This window comes from Taeniopygia guttata, chromosome 6, assembly GCF_048771995.1.
Source record: "Taeniopygia guttata chromosome 6, bTaeGut7.mat, whole genome shotgun sequence".
Classification (NCBI taxonomy): Eukaryota; Metazoa; Chordata; class Aves; order Passeriformes; family Estrildidae; genus Taeniopygia; species Taeniopygia guttata.
The window spans coordinates 16,925,508-16,942,700 of NC_133031.1; the positions used below are offsets into that span (position 1 = coordinate 16,925,508).

At 41.8% G+C, this 17,193-nt stretch overlaps 2 protein-coding genes across 13 annotated transcripts in view; both read right to left on the bottom strand.

Annotated features, from left to right (window-relative positions):
• Positions 1–264: 264 nt before the first annotated feature.
• Positions 265–7,690, bottom strand: FUT11 (fucosyltransferase 11). The gene is given in 5 exon segments (XM_012574469.5): positions 265–953; positions 4,682–5,307; positions 6,598–7,364; positions 7,367–7,621; positions 7,624–7,690. Coding segments are annotated over 5 exon segments (1,848 nt in total). The 5' UTR covers positions 7,676–7,690; the 3' UTR covers positions 265–805.
• A 1,803-nt stretch (positions 7,691–9,493) lies between these two features.
• SEC24C (SEC24 homolog C, COPII coat complex component) overlaps positions 9,494–17,193 on the bottom strand; it is a 106,557-nt gene continuing 98,857 nt past the window's right edge. For all 12 annotated transcript variants that reach the window (XM_072931532.1, XM_041717147.2, XM_030276871.4 and 9 more), the window contains 10 exons: positions 16,931–17,047; positions 16,264–16,434; positions 15,785–15,881; positions 15,380–15,525; positions 14,864–15,002; positions 13,939–14,057; positions 13,374–13,553; positions 12,539–12,730; positions 12,025–12,114; positions 9,494–11,586 (listed from right to left, as the gene is read on the bottom strand). In XM_072931532.1, coding sequence (XP_072787633.1) covers positions 11,446–11,586; positions 12,025–12,114; positions 12,539–12,730; positions 13,374–13,553; positions 13,939–14,057; positions 14,864–15,002; positions 15,380–15,525; positions 15,785–15,881; positions 16,264–16,434; positions 16,931–17,047 — 1,392 coding nt within the window. In that variant the 3' untranslated portion in view covers positions 9,494–11,445. The remainder of the gene's footprint in view (positions 11,587–12,024; positions 12,115–12,538; positions 12,731–13,373; positions 13,554–13,938; positions 14,058–14,863; positions 15,003–15,379; positions 15,526–15,784; positions 15,882–16,263; positions 16,435–16,930; positions 17,048–17,193) is intronic.

Consider the following 17,193-nt stretch of genomic DNA (forward strand, 5'->3'; position numbering starts at 1 on the left):
CACTAAGTCAAGATTACAGATTTCAGTTTGATGGAAACTTAGAAGAACCAAAGCATAGAATTTTATTTTGTTCTACACAGTACCAGGTAATACACTTCCTGGTATGAAATACTTTGTTGAAAGTTGCAACTTAAATAATTTGTTCTCCCAACCCATTGTATATATGATCTGCTAAGTCATCAAAAGAGGAAAATAAGGCAGAGAGTTAAGTGACCTCCCTGTGGTTATTCAATTAGCTTGAAAAGGAGTAGTATTTGAGGCATGTTACTTGGGGAGAAGAGACTTTATTGCAGCAGTTTCATAAGGCACAATTGCTCTTCACAGATTTGTCTTTTGTAATTCTTTCACTGGAAAAGCCATTTGTTAATAGCAAATAAAAGTACATCTTAATGAAGAGAATATGTGATTGATAAAATACTTAAAAAACCAACTAATATTTTGAAGACTTAAAAAATCCCTGAAATAACTTAGGGCATCTTGAGCAAGAGCCTGAATTCATGTAAGACACAATATAAGTATAGCAAATGCAAAAGGAGAGTAAATTCCTCTTTTGCCCCACATGTTGACACCTGCAAGCCAGGAGTGGCTTCACACCACAGTGCTGGAACTCAAACCAAAGCAGTTATTCACATCTCCACTGCTGAAATCCAATCATAACAAAAACTTACTCACTTTGTGCACCAGAAAAAATTGTCTCTGTGACAGTTTTTTTAGTTTTGTTTTTTCAAGGCAAACATTTGAAGTAAATAAGAATTCAGTCTCAACTTTCAACGTTATTTCCAAATCAAGCTCTTACAAAGATGGGTCAGTGTTGCCTTGTCCTCTTCAGAAAAATCTCATGCATGTAGTCCCAAAATCTTCCCTGATGAGACTCATTGCGATGAATCATAGCAGTGAGAGCCTCACCCTGATCAAGGCTTTGCCAATAATCCTGCAGCCACATTTCTTTCCAACTGAAACAAAAAAAGAGACACCACCACAAACAATTAAAAAACCCAAATTAATCTGCAGCTGTAATAGCACTAAACCCATATTTTTCTTTCCCTTAAGATGAAAACAGGCCCAGAGATGGTCATAACAAAGTATGTTGTTAGTGTGCCACTGTGCTCCAAGTAATTTAAAGAAACTTGCTTTGAAAATTCTCAGTAGCAACTATGAATTCACTATTAGGTTTACCACATTCTAGAAATATCAGCATATACTATCACTATCATGTTAACCATGGAGACTAAATTACTAATTGTAGAGAATAAAAATGTTATTAAAATAAAATCTATCACAGAGTCCTTATATTATTTTGAGAATAGCTTTCCCTGGCCAGTATGCACATAACAGCCTAAAAGTCAGGGTTTTTTTCAGATGATCCCTTTAAACAACTACAAACTCAGGTTACACATGACAGAGACAAAAATCGTTCTACTCCTTAACACAGATTCTATTCTTCTTCTCCAAACTACATGGACAAGTATGGGCTGTCTCTTCTTTAATGCATGCAGTCTCAAACTTGTCATAGTACAGACTGTATCACTGCAAATTTCAGTAATTCTTTTCCAGTTCATGACTACATGGACTACTTCTCTCACTTGTGTTATATCAAGGTATGCCAATTATTTACCTCTTGTCCATTATTTCTGCTACCCAGAAACAAATCACAAATTTTGGAAAAAAGGACCAAGCACATTGCCCTTTATAATATGTCCATATGAATTACCCAATACTTGTTAACTTATACACAGAATTTTTTGCTTCTTCTCCCTCCAAATTACAGAAATAAATACAGTAGCTCCTGCCTTCCCTCTGTACACCATACACTGAATCCAGTGTACCTGCACTGCCTGGAAGCAGATCTCACCCACCACTGCAGGAAGGCTGCAAGGATGCACAAAACATCCCAGTGCCTGTCCTTGTGGAGTGGCAGCCTGTACACCATGGGAATCAGCTTCTGTGGTCAACAGCATCACCTGTGCTGCACGTTTCTGCAGAGTACACCAACACAGACCCCAAAACAAAGCTTTTAATGCAATTTCAATGTGAAAGATCATAGACAGAGGCTTACTTGTGTTTAAAAAAATAAATGTCTTCCAAAAGGTTCCTTTGCACCACTTGGATGTACTGTGAGAGCACATTGCCTACCAGCTAAATTCATTATCCTTTGTGCAAGGACTGCCAACACGAGTTACTTGCTTTTAGCAGCACTGAATAAGAGCACATGTTTGGAAAATGAGACTACTTGCATAAAGTACCAGCCCCAAGACTAAGTGGCAGCAAAGAACAGGAAAAAAGAAAACATTTTCCAGATGAACTCTTTGGAAACAATACCAAAAGGAATTCCAATATCCAAGTGAAGACTTTATCGAAAGTAATTTTAAATTGCTGTTATTCTTCTGAGAAAAAAAATTCACTCTAATTTTGTAAATTGGGAAAAATCAGTATCCCAGGACGAACAGGACTGTACAAATCACCAGAAACTACCAATTACATACATCTGGCACATTATTATTATTATGAGCTACAGATTTATCTTTAATCCTGGATGATTATGGGATTCTATTGCAAGGGCCATCCTACACTTGGCAAAGTTAACATTTTTTCTCATCAAAAATAAATTGTGACATCAACATAAAATAGAAGTAGCAAAAACATCATGGTTTCACGGTTCCTTTATCAAAGGCATGCTGGTTTCTCTTTTCCTATGCTACCACAGACAAAAACTTTTGGTAACTGAAAAGAAAATGTCACTTAGTGTTCTTATAGTTACATTTTCAAATATCCTACTTTTGGAAGATGAGTCCTTATCAATGAAACAAACCAAACATTTCTCTTACAAGATGGGAGCTCAAGAATAACTGAAGATTCCGTTTTCCCCTAAATAGATATTACACTCAGCAGCAGGACTTCAACTCACAATTTTCTGCACAAAGCAGCTAAAAACTCAATAGACTGCAGTGACTGACCACAACCTGACACATACAACTGCTTCTTCTACAGCTTTTCTCCTTAAGCTTACTTGGGTGTGAAACCCAGCAGTCCAAATACAAGTTTTCTGCAAGCATAAGGATTTAAAAACCACATCCCACACATACAGCTAAAGGTGTAATAGTGCTCCAGCTACATATACCTACACAGAGGGAGATTCTGACTGCAGCAGCATTCTGACAATTCAGCATCTCTATTGACCCTAAAAACAAATTACATCTGGGAATACGGGTTACAGAGCATGCAAATGTGTAGTGTAACCTTACTGTAACTGGGTATATGCTCTAACACGAACTCCTGCAGAAGGCTCCAGAACCACAAGTCACAGTGTGTGTTTATAGTCAGACCTTTCATGTTGCATATAGTCTATCACTTGTATTCCCACTAGATCTATATCATTTTTCCACAATAATGTTTTTCTAAAGTAACAAAACACTCCATAGACTGGCTCAGTAGGCATTCATCTAAATGGATCCCGCTGTTAAATAACATTACTGTCAAACTCAGACAAAAATATGGGTATGCTTAGCTAATATTTTGATGGCAATTTTATGCAATTGTCACACCAGTTAGAATTATAAGTAGCCATGTTCCATTTTGCAAATAAAAATGGGTAAAGCTTAGATGCTTATCAGATAGAAACCACTGTATTTCACAGGAAATGCCCACGATCATGCTTTGGAAACCATGGACATATATCTTTATAAAGTAAATAGCAGTGAATGCAAAAGCTCCCCCTGAACAATTTTTCCAGACACATCTCATGCCTACAAATGGGGAGAGTAACCGTGAGACACGGAAACTTCCCTGGGGTGAAACTGTAGCTTGAATTATGGACCAGCTGTTCAGAACTCCCTGCTGATGACCTCTATGAAGAATGACGGAAACACCTGAGCCTGCATGTGGCACTGAAATCAACTCTTGTGTGCCTTCACAGATACTTCTCTACTGCCACCTGATGCTCAAACAGAAAACCTCTGGAGTTTGACCTCCTATGAACTCTACAGAGTAGGGTGCAGCACTGCACACTACAAAGAAAAAAAAACCATTTTGCTATCGAGATGGAGAAAAGGCATTGCCATAAAAAAGCTCCATTAAATCAGTCAACCAATAGAAAACAATGGACAAGAAGCTGCTCAGTCTATTCTCTGTCCTGCACAGCCCCTCTCCTAAATAAGTGGGATGGCATCCTCGAACACAGCCAGAGTTTTATTGCACAAAACAGCATTAAGTATTGTATTTTGGGTGAGCCTTTGCCAAGAGGCTGTGAAGTCTACAGGAGTCAAGCAGGCCTGCAGTGAACAGTGGCAACCCCGTTCTTAATGCAGGCCACTGTAAGGAGGTACAGAGCTGCTTTGCCTGAGGGCTGCCAAGTGCTTTACCATCACTGTACTGAAAAACATCCCTCCCTCAAGCAAAGAGGCTAAGCTAGACAAAGGATAACCCCACTGCCTGAGGTAGCAGAGCATTTTAACAGAATATTGTGTCACACTCCTCTTTAACTGCTAGCTCCGCTGTCCAAGCCTCTTGTTCAGCCTCAGCGTTACACAGTATTAGCAGGACCCCCTACACCACCCACAAGACGCAATACAAAATGTAACTAGAGAAGTAACGAGAGCTCCTTTAAGTACAAAGCATTATTAAATTACAGCTCCTGTTACTTGAAGCTCTTTTCCCTTCAAAAAGCATAATATTGGCACATTACCTGTCTCCACCAGAGAGGTCTTCAACACTTCCAAACCCAGGGGTTGGCATAGGACATCCCATGTGCTTGAACTGAGCTATATGAGGTCTGGGTGCTGGAATTTCTCCACGAGACTTTTTGTGTTCCTGCTCCTCTTTGATGCGGGTGTTCTCCTTGTCACAGATGAAACACTCGAAGCCATTCAGGTAATTGGGCAGAGTCATGTCATTCACACCCCACTCCCGCCTCTCCAAACTCTCTAGCAAGAACTGGTTTTTGATTCCACCAGCATTTTTATACTCTAGATACTTCAAATATTCCTCTCCATTCTTGTCCAGGAAATCAAGATATTTTGCCAGCTCTTGGGGGCTGTCAAAATCATCTATAAGAATGATGGAGAGGTTGTTTGGCATCCAGTCCCGCACAGCTGGGGAGCCTCGGTACACTGGCACAGCACCCAGGTGCATGGGACGCCACAGCTTCTCTGTCATGTAGTCGTCACATATGGCATTCTCCAAGGCCAGATGAAACTTGTACCTGGCAATAAAAGTCATAAATTCAGAATCTTCTGTAGTGGCTGTAGAAGTATCTCTCAGTCGCTCACTGGGGAGCTCACGGTTATGCAGGCATTTACCATAGGAGTCAACCTAAAATAACAAACAGCATCTTTACAAAGTGATTTGTTCCCCTGGAACTTGTTTTCAGATCTTGTAGTTCTTGTAAAATTCCTAACTTGGATCAGTTCATAGCTATGTTAATTTAGCTTCATTTTCACGCCAAGGTCTTTCCCTTGAGACTATTCCTAGAGTCCAAGTTCTCCATGCTTTAGAGAAAACCAAGTGCTGAGTTTCAAAAGCAACATTAGCCACACTACAGACTAAGGGTCAAGGGGAACACACAGTTGGCACCCAAAAATGTATTTATTATCGGATAAATAAGAAATTGATAAGTAAGGAACAGCATTCAGACTCTATGTCAATTTAAACACTCTCTTTCCACTTAAGAGACAAAGTGCTTCTCCAAACAGTTATTACACAGAGTTCCAGTCAGTCTCAGCAAGCTGACAGAATTTTTTCCATTTCTTAGACTAAGAAAAATTGATTTAGGGAGCTAAAAGAATACCGTCTAAAAATACAAGATAGCATACTTGAGCTGGAAACTGCACCATACTTTCAGAAGATCATAATTTTTTAAAAATTCTTTTGCCTTTGCTTCACTACTCGGTACATGATGACCTTACACAATAACTGAATCATGACCAATAGAAACAACTGAAACCACCAGAAAAACAAGTCTCTGGCAAAGTCTAAAAACAGATTTTTTTTTTTAAATCCATCTAATATCCTTTACACTCTTTAAGAGAAAAAATGCAGTATGCTTTTTTCCTGCTTGGAAGAAACATCATTTTACTTTATGAAGCTACTCACCATCAGCTGTACCATAGCAGTACAAGCCATCACAGAAACAACATGGTCCTACCACAACACAGGTAAGGAGCAGATTCTCACAACAGAGCAACCTGCCTTTTAACTTCACTCCTGTACTTTCAAACGGGAGCGAGGCTTGTGAAGGGACAGCCTTCCTGTATGCAAACTTCAAAGTCCAGAGATTTCAACAATTTCTAGCACTTGATCCACAAGACTGAACTTATTCAGGCTTTGCCCAGCTTGTGACTTATCCCGAGTGCGGCCAACTCCCCATCTAACATCTGCATCGGGTCTACCTACTGACATGCGGTGTAGTCTAGATCACGCTTTGGGAAGGAATACAACTAGTTTTTCTGTCCAGCTTGTAGTCAGCATGCATCCCGTTATGATTCGCGTCTTGGCTAAAAACAAGGACAAACAAACCCCATTAAAACGAGGCGGTAGAGGGGGGCAGGCAGGTGTTCCCAGCTCCGACAGGTGGGAGCCGATACCGCGCACTCAGCCGCCTACCTGGATGTACTTCATGAGCTCCCGCACGTAGCGGTCCCTGTCCGAGGGCACATCGCAGTGGGACTGCATGTACAGCACCGGCCCGTAGCCCTTCCGCCGCCACGCCTCCTTCTCGGCCAGGGGCACGGCCGGGGCCCGCAGGTACGCGGTGCCGGGCAGCCACTGCAGCGTGAGCGGGTAGTCGGACTCCCGGCGGAAGGTGGCCGTGTAGTTGAAGAGCCGGATGCCGGGCGAGTGCGAGAGCACGTAGTTGTTCATGGGGGACTCCTCGTGGAAGAGCGCCCAGGTCTGGTGGGGCAGGCGGGGCAGCGGCGCCTCGTACGCCCTGAAGTCGGTGCCGTAGAAGATGAGCGCCTTGGTGCGGCGGTGCCGGGCCACCCGCCGGCTCCGGGTGACGAGGCAGGAGCCGCGGGGGCAGTCGATGCGCTCCGTATCGCCGGGGAAGTGCGGGAAGAGGCTCCCGCTCCACCAGAGCAGGATGGGCAGCGCCTTGTTGCTCCGCGTGTCGTTGTTGCCGGGCCCGCGGTACGACGCGGCGGCGACGAAGGCCGCGCCCGGCGGGACGGCGTCCTGCGCCCAGCCATGCGCCCCGCAGGGCTCGGCCGGCTCCTCGGCGGCCGCAGCCACCCCCGCGCTGCAGGCCAGCGCCAGCGTCACCCACAGGCCCGCGGGCCCCGGCCCGGCACCCCCCATGCCCGGCCCGCCACCCCGGGCCTGCCGCGGGCCCGCCCCGCCGCCCCAGGAAGGAGCCCTGGGCCCGCCCCGGTGGTGCCGTCACGGGGCAGGGCCGGGCCGGGGCGGCACCGCCGTGCCCGCCCCTCGGAGCTCGGACCGTGCCTTTGCAGCGCCGCGGCGGGCAGCGAGTCGTAGCCCCGCTCCGGCGGCAGCGGGAGCCTTGCTGCAGCCGCTCGACGAGGTGAGCTATTCGCAGCTCCCTCCCAGCCCCACTGTACAATGGTTGAAGCTGCTGTAAATCTCCCTGCCTCTACCGCTCCTGCATCCACCCGTGCTTACACCGGCCCCGCAGTACCTGCCGCTGGCAGAGATACAGCCGAGCTGCTCCCCGAAGGCACAGCATGCCGCGACTCAGGCACTGCAGAGAGGGCTCCGGGACCAAGCAAGCGGTCAGCTGTTACAAGAGCGAGCCCCCAGCTCAGCTCCTGTTGGAGACCATAAAGGGAAGGAACAGAAAACACCTTTTACTATCAGAAATCTTCCGTTTGGGTGTTTGGGTTTTGGTTTTCTTTTTAATATCTATAGGTAGTTTTAAAGCGCCCTTAAAGCTGCTTTTCTATACCAACCTTGAATAATTCACAGCATCACAGAATAATGAGGTTGGAAGAGACCTCTAAGATCATCAAGTCCAACCTATGCCCTAACACCACAACTAGACTATAGCACCAAGTGCCAAGTCCAGTCTTTATTTACACATATGCAGAGATGGTGATTCCACCACCTCCCTAGGAAGACAATTCCAGTATTTTATTATTCTTTCAGTGAAAAATTTTTCCCTAATATCCAACCTAAACCTTCCCTGACATAGCTTGAGACTGTGTCCTCTTGTTCTGCTAGTTGCTGCCCGGTGGAAGAGATCGACCCCCACCTGTCTACAACCTCCCTTCAGGAAGCAGTAGAGAGCAATAAGAGCAATATGTATATTCTTACAGTATTAAGATATTCTGTAAATGGGAAAGTGGTTTGGGCTACACTATGTAAATCCAACAGACATATTCTAGAACTACCAGTCAGTTGCTCAGTTATACAATTGCTAAAAGCTTCACATTAACTTCTCAAGAGACAATATAATATTTATGAATTATCAGTTATAATACAGGACATTAGTTAGTATGGACAAAAGGCAAAGAAGTATTCTTCAGCTGTGTTAGAAACAAGCTAAAGAGGGAATAGTTTTCCTTTCCTTTGCAAAGTTAGGTGTAGACACTGCTTGGGCCTCCTCCAATAGCACCACGGTATCCTCCACTTGGGCCCAGAGAGAAGGTAACAGACATGGGCTCTCCAAGACAATTTCCACAAGCATCAGAATGTGCTGCACAATTTACTCCACAAGATTAATGTACAAGATCCACAAGGCCCATCATTATCACATCAGTTCTGTGGCAGATTTTGGACATAACATACATTCTATAGGAGACAAATCTCAAAAATATTCAACAGCAAATTTAGTATTATTGGATATTTAGCAATGATTGTCTTGTGCTTTCATACAATTTGTTATAAGGCTATCAGCAAACTGTACAACAGCAATATTCATGGGTACAGTCAAGATAACACTGCCAGTTCACTCTGAACTTTATTTTTGCAATTAGCAACACTCCCGGCAAAAAAAAAAGAACCACAACCCAACCCCCCAAAAAAACAAAACAAAACAAACCCCAAAAAGCCAAAAACAAAAACACCCACAAAAAACCCAACCAAAACACCCCCCAACCAATTCACTCAGGTACCCTTAACTCTGAAATATGAGCTCTTTTAAGACTGCTGAAGTCATAACTTGACATTGTCACAAAGTAAGGGCGATATTTGCATAAGCAGACAAAAAAAAACCCCACCCAGTCAATGACTCAAGCTCTTTCAGCAAAAAAGGGAATTTCTTTATGAAATGGAAGCTCAGACAGGGCAAAAAGTCAATACCCAATCACCTAAATAAAGGAACACTGAGAATAAACAGTACCTTTTGTCTGTTGACTCTTGTTGAATTCCTTATCATTCAGTGCGAATAACAACGACAAAAAAAGAAAGACTGAACTTGGTTAGTAGAAGATTAGACTGTAAAGGATCAATGAGCTAGACATCAGCCCTTCCCATTTCCCCCCCTCCCGCAAAATACAGGGTTTGGAAAAATAAGCAGTGTTTATTTACTAACAATGACATAAAATACATCTTAATATATCTTTATTTCTTTACAAATTAAAAGATGCATTGGAAAAACAAGTGAAGAAAATGAAAGGTTCATTCATGATTTCATTTCCACCCCCACACCCCCCAGTATTAATACTAGAAATTAGTATTTGTGGAAGTCTGTGGTTGCTGTGCATTATATTCCCGAGAAGTTCTTTTTTCCCCCTCTGATTAAAAATCCTCTAGATTTTTTGGTTGGAGGCAGTACGTGGAGTAAAAAGTCAGCCACATTCATACAAAACCGCTGAAAGTTCTGTCAACTACATCTTGAAAGAGTTTCTACATTACAATTTTCATGTTCCCCTTTCTGTGTAGTGATGGGAGGGAAGACAAACTAGCAGCATTAGAAGAAAAATGAATTTATATACATGCTACAGGATATGGAACTAAAACCACAGCCAGATTATTTTTCTGATCTTAACAAGGACTTTCCTATGAAATATCAAGCCCAGATAACATGTTCTCTAATCCATCCACATTCTTCCTTTCACTTTTAGTGCTATTGGTAGCTTAAACTCCTGGGTACTGGAAGAACACCTGTTAAGTGTTCAAGTTAAAATATACAAACCCCCTTTCAAAAGTGAATAAACAAAGCCCTTAGAATTCTAAATTTGATTACACTAGCTCCCTCTTCACAGGAGTCTTCTCATCCACCCTTGCAAAAGGGAGCAGCAGAGCAGCCAAAGTGGATGGATTAATCTGTCTGAGGTATTTTAGTTTAACAAACAGGCTTATAAAAGGTTTTGTGCAAGCTGATCAGTAGACAGAATGTGGAGGGTATAAACATCCAGTAATTAGACTCTTTGCAATGGCCCAGGTGCTGTCAATAGCCAAAATCAGGTACATGCAATACCTATTACAGTACAGTCTAAATCTTTTGTATCCCCTTCCGTGTGTTCCAGGGTACAAAGCAATCTCAAATTCATGTCAGTATAAATCAAACTCCTGCTTGTTGGCTATGATTCACAAAAATATAGTTGAAAATGGCCACTTCCTTATCATTCAGTTCCTACACAGTCCCTCATCACCTTGTTTAAAGTATTTTCTGCCTAAGGTTAAGAAGCTTTTGTTCCCACCACCATCTGACAGACAGGTAAACTCTGCAGGAGAGGTCATGGAACATGGATTGAGTAGGACAATACAGAGCTGTGCAATGAGAAGGAAAGCAGTCACCACACATGTCAACAGGAAGTACCGTCTCTACCCCTACACTGTCCAGAAGCTGTTGATTTTTGCCCACTTAACTATTAATTACTCCATTACAGTTCTGCACAGCAATTTATAGTATGGGGAAGATTGTGGAGAGAAGTTTGCCCTGCTGCCTCCTGGCTTACCACTCATTTCATGTTTCATGGCTTTCTGGTTTGGACAGCCACATGATACATCTGTGCTCTAACAGATCATGTTTCCCTCTTTAAAGGAGATACAAAATGTTTGGCTGCTCCAGCTCCCATCACCTGATCTACCTCTTGCCGTCCCCACCTGTGCATCCTCTTCACACTTGGAGCATGCACACACACCCACACAAATGCACAGCAGCTACCAGAAGTTTTGAAGAGTTATCACTTTTTCACCCAATGTTGAATCATGTACAGTGAACTGAAAAAAACTCTACATTCATTACAACAGGATTAGCGAGCATGGGGTGGGGTGGGGGGTGAACTCCTGCCAAGCACAGGAAACAATTTAGATGCAAATAAAAGACCTGGTATCAAAGGCCTTTTTTTTTTTTTAGCCCTCACCAGGAAAATATTTCATCTCTCATATGGGATTGGGAAAGGTTGAAAGGATTTCTGCTAATGCAATGTGTATTAAAAATTATGGAATTGTACAGATTTCTATGTTGTCCTTTTTGAGGGCGCTGGGCCTTCTGATCAGGTCATTAGTGGAGACAAATGTCACTGCTGAGTTCTAGCACCACTCACTCCTCTAGCTCAGTAGCTGCCGAATCTCCTTGTGCATGTGACACAGGAAGTCCACATAGGAAGCCCCCCCACTCAGGCTCTTGTCCTCCACTAGAAAGTGTTTGAACAGCATTTCCAGCTTATCTTCTTGCTTCACAATTATCAACTACAAGAAACCAAACACAACAAGAACAAAACCAACAGTGAGTAGCTATTAAAATTAATCTTCATGAGGAAAATAGAGCAAAAAGCTAAATGCTCAAAATGCAAAGACAGCCAGCCAGAATCACAGCATATAGGCTTATGTGCTTTGACTTCTGTAACTTAGCTGGGTTAAGCCTCAATCCTTTCTAAACAGAAGGAAAATACCATATATGTAGTTCATATAGTAGTGTATTGTAATACGTCTGAAAAAAGGAAGTTTTAGAACTATGGTAAGCATGAAACTCCAAAATTAGTGAAATTTGTTTTCAGATTCTTGAAAACTTTGAATAACATTTATGACATCGGGAAGAGTAAGTTCATGACTGCAGCATCACCAGGCATCAACTGACTCTACTAAGAGGGAAGGGGATTTAAAGCTCTAAATGGGGGACATTTTTACCTTCATGTAGCGGGATCTCTGCCCTTGAAGCATATCAACAATAGATCGCACTTTCTTTGAAAAGGGGTTTTCCAAGACTGGCAGGGTACTCTGGAATGAAAGACAGCCAATCCCCATTAGTCTTGGGAAGTAGAGCAATGTTAAACAAAAGTCAGAAGTTTTGGCATACTCTAAAAGGTAGAGAAATATCTACCCCCATTAGCATACAACCTCTTTGACTTCAACTACTTAAAAGAGAATGTAACATGAAATCACAATTAGAGGTCAATTATTTATTCCATTTAGATATCAATTGTTCTCTTCAATGTTAATTATATGACTTGTCAAATACACCTAGGCAAAAGCATGCCTGACATGTCCAGACTATCAACATTTCCGCTAGTTTCACACATCTGTGCTTCTCTCATTTCTATTATGAAAAACGAAATGCTATTTTTTTCTACCGGCTTTCTCATTGTTTTAAGTTTTGGGTGACTATCACGGACTCTAGCTCTCACACTGCCATCCACCTCACCAAGGCATTGCTAATTTGACTGAAGGATGACACTCCAAAGAGGTTCTGGATCAGGCCTTGCTGCACGTTGACTCCCACCCACACAAAGATGTTCAGCCCATTCTCCAGCAGGTAGATGTCACCCTTGGAGAGACGCTCCTCAGAGTTCCGAATGGCTGCTGGCAAGGAATCACTGTCAACATCTGCTTTGGTCTGTTTTACAGGGAAATAAAAATGAAAGTAAAATAAAAGTTATACAACAAGAATATCTTAAGAAGTCCTGAAAATTTCTACCATAAAGACCCCAATAATTTTCTCATTTCCAGGACTCTAAAGACTGCAAAAATTGTGACTGAAGTAGAATTTTACTTAGTTTTCTTACTCAAAGTGACACAGAAGCAGTTCAGAGACTCTTGGTCAGCAAAAGAGAACACAAAGCCTCTGTGAAAAGACTCAAGCTCAAATATCACCTCCTGGAGTAGGAATGTAATTTTTAGTGTTATTCCAGCAATTATGGTAATGAAAAGTCAGAACAGCACATGGAGTTACCTTGCAATACTGAAAATTACTACAAAAAGTTGTAAGCTTCAGGACTTTCAAAAAAGACTATGAAAGGGTCAAAAGTGTCTTCTTTGTCACTAGTCATATGCTTACAGCTCAGGAAAAAAGTATCCCCCAAGAAATTCACAAGGTGCAGTAATGCTGAGCAAAATTAAGTTAAATATCCCAAGAGATGGCAGATCCCCAAATACTTCTCAAATCACTTTCCCTCACTAAAATATAAATGCTAGTCCTTAAGATGAGGCAGTGAGACAACAGCAAGCCTCAAATGCTAAGCAGATCTTGAATTACTTACCAGAGGCAAAAGCCTGGGATAAAAGAAAACGTTTGTTTCAGCCACATCCATGGACGTCACTAACTGACGGACGTAGGCACGGTCGTCTGTTGTGACCTCTGGGCCAGGCTGAAGTACGTCACTCTTCAACACACAGTTCAAGTACACAGGAAGCAGCTTCATGCATTCGGGGAGGATGAGCTAGAAGTCACAAGCAGACAGAAGCTGGTCAGCTGTCTTGCTGAATAAGCTTATGTTTGACAAAACAAGGCTTGCATGAACCAACAAAGTGTGGTACAGCCATGAGGAGTGAAAGCTGATAGTCTACTTGTATCATAGACTGCAAAAGAAACATAAAACCTTTCCCTGAAGCAGGCAGTGCTCCCTGGGCTCCAGACAAATGTCCAAGAAGCCATTCTCAACTACAGTTTTACTTGTAGTAGTGTATCTACTTTCCTGAGTCTCTGCTTTGCAAATTTCTGCTGAGAAAAGGAATTGGCTTTTTTTGGGCAAGCTAAGTAAGAAGAAGCTGTCATCACTTTTTAATTTCGAAGCCTGGGATTCAAGTGAAAGCACTGGAGTTTACCTGGCCAGCAGAAGAGGGACTAGCACAGTTCTTCCGATAGCAGGCTAGGATCTGGGCACACTGGTTGATGAGTGCATCTCGTACAGTCTTCACTGGACTACTCAAGACTCCACGATATGCTGCCCAGAGAGAGGAAAGAGATGGACTGCTGTCAAGTGATTGCTCAAGAACAGCAAAACCCCAACACTACTTCCACAAAAGAAATCTAAACAACTATTGTTTATGGAAGCCTTTATTCTTCCCGCTTCAGATTTCTAGGAAAATGACAATATATTCCTATTGAAAACCTGAAGAAGCTCATTTACTCCCTTTTATTACATAATCTCGAACTCTATCTCCTACATACTTAAAATATACTTATCATAATTGAAAGTATGGTGTTGTATAAAAACTCCTTTTATAGACTGGCCATCTTCCATTAATGGTCTGAAAATTGACTGTTTCCTTCATTTTAATGGCAATAAACATACATAACTCTCAATCTCTGTTGGATTTCTAGGCTTTCTGCAAGCTAGAAAGGATAAATAGGGTACAGTGCATAAGTGTATGACATTTAACTCAGATCTATGAACACGGGCCACCATTTCCTATTGTGAAAACAAAATTCTTCAGTAGTTAAGCAATGAACTAGAACAGCCCAAAAATAAATACAAGCATGAATTCAGACAGCTGGCAATACAAACTGTTATTAAAAACATTTAGAAAATAATTTAAATGAAGAATAAGCCTACACCCTCCATCTGTACCTCTTGTCCTAAGCAGCAATACAATCATCACAGCTTTATGCTCTTTCCCATAACTGACTGAAGTATCAGAACTGCCACCTGACATTTGAAGCAGGAAGAATAAACAGGTGTCACTGGGTGACAAAACAGGCATTTTAGTAGTTACAGGCTCTAATTCTTGTTTCCATATTTACCCTTACCATACTTAGCCAAGTAGTTGATGAGGGTGTCAGTCTCACAGTTCCGATAGAGGTCAGCAAGCTGCGTGCAGCAGTTTAAGGAGAGATTGTGAATGCGGAGTCGTCGCTGTCCTGCACAACTTGTATACAGCAGAGCACACTGCAGGAGACGAAAATGCCAGGAGACAAAGAAATTAATAAGAAGGGCAGGGTTAAAATATACTTTATTAAAAGCTAGGACTCAGATGCAAAACCAAATAAGGTAACTATGTAAAAGACTCGGACAATAAGCTAAAAGTACATGCTAAGAATCATGGTTAACGAAAGGTAACAAGCAGCAATTTTAGCAGCTGTATTAAGGGACCTGGTCTTAGAAAACAGGACTGTAGGCTGAAGTAGTCTAGGTCACCCTCAGAAGAAGTATGCTGGAAGGGTATGGTAAGATGCAGAAAGAAAGAACAAACAATTCCTTGAAGAAGTGGTGAATAATTCAGTCCAATTACCAACTCACTTCTTCTACAAAGCCTTCCCCCTCACCTGAAGCAGTGCACCACTATCTTCACTCAATTTATCATCATGCTTGAATTCCACTGTGATTGTTTTATCACAGTCCAGACCTGCCATCTCTACATCAGTTGTGTTGCTCATATAGAAAGCTCCAAAAAAGTCTGTTGCTCTAATACCTAAAGAGAGAAAAACCCAACATGAACCACTGTTTTCAACAAAATATAAAGACAGCCAGCCTTTTGACCCTGACACCAAGTTATCCTGACAGATTTCAGCAGGGATCTTTGCAGATGCAACCAAAGTCTTAGAATTCCAACACTTTAGCAGAGCTTTTGGGATAGACTAGTCACCATGTGTTTTAAATTACAGGAAGATTTATTTCTTCCCATGCTTGAAGTGGTCAATTTATTAAGGTTCCTCCATGCTAACACCCACCTGTGCTTGTGCGCACTCTCATTACAGCATCAAATCCCACTTCTTTCTGGACATCCCTCCTCAAGTCATTCAGGAATCTGTACTGGTCTGTCTCCAGCTAGAAGGCAAGCAGTAATTGAAGTTTCACATTTTCATAAATCAGACTGGCTTCATAAATCATAAAGTAATTTAAAACCAGATACTACCTCCCGTGGTCTTACTTTAAAAGTCAGCTGTGATAGGCTCAGTGGCCTGCTAATAAAATATTGTGCTAAGAGGCAACAGCCTAGCTCTTCCTGTTGGGTTTTGTTATTAACAGATTTTTGTATGAAGACACAAAACTACCAAATAATTTTGCTAATTATCTTGAAATCTGAGTAGAAATTTACTTTCAAAGAAGTATTTCTTCACTGTGGTTTCCACTATGAAAAAAAGAACTCTCAGCTAAACAGTAATTCTTACTTGGATCAGACAGCAGTCTGAGGCAATGTCACTCCTACCTGGAAATACGCATACTTAAAAATGGAGCCTCCTGTCTGGTAAGGTACCACACCCAGCGTGGCCACATCCAAATACTGGTTTGGAAACAGGAACAGATCCACACAGCAGCCCTGGGCCACACAGTCCTTGGCTAAGTTGTTGTAAAAGCTCGTCTGTGGTTGAAACAAAGTCTAAGAAAGGAAATCAGAGATGACATCAGAAATTCATCCAGGAAAAGCAAAGTGAGATCTAGTTTATAGTCCAAATCAATACTCTTAAAATACTTTAAGTCTTTCTTCAAAAAATCTTTCTTCAAGTCTGTCTTCAAATAGAATAATTTACATTCTCCCTGACTCTGCCTTTGAAGAACTGTTAATTATTATGAAAATTACTACGCATTTTGCTTTAATTGTAAATTCAGCACATTTACTTTAACCCAGATTTGGTATTTTACCCTGTGTAATAATCTAGAGCTAACTCTTCTTGTTCTCAGACTAGAGCTGTCCTTATGATGCCAAGTCTCCATAGCCCTGCTTGGGAACAGAAGATAAAAGTGGAATGTTAAAAGATATGGGACAGTTACAGTATGTGCTATCCTTGTAATTTTTTAAATGCTGTTTCAGTTATTTTATTCCATAAAAAGCATAATATACACCTTTATGTAAGGATTATGCAAACTATTATTACCTTCTCCTTATCTGTGTTGATCAGTTTCCTATCATCCCTGTTCTTTAACTTTCCTGGAGCCTCTGCAATGGGCAGAGAGGTGTGGAAAATGAAGAGCTTGCCAGCACACTCAGCTGCCTGCAGGAAAGTGAGTGCAATAACAGAGGTTAGAAAGATTTACAAAAACTGTAAGGGAAGTTGTGATTAAAGAACAAACATTCAAGCAACTTCATCACTCTTTTAATGTCAGGTGATACCAGACACACAGGCTCACTCTCACTTGG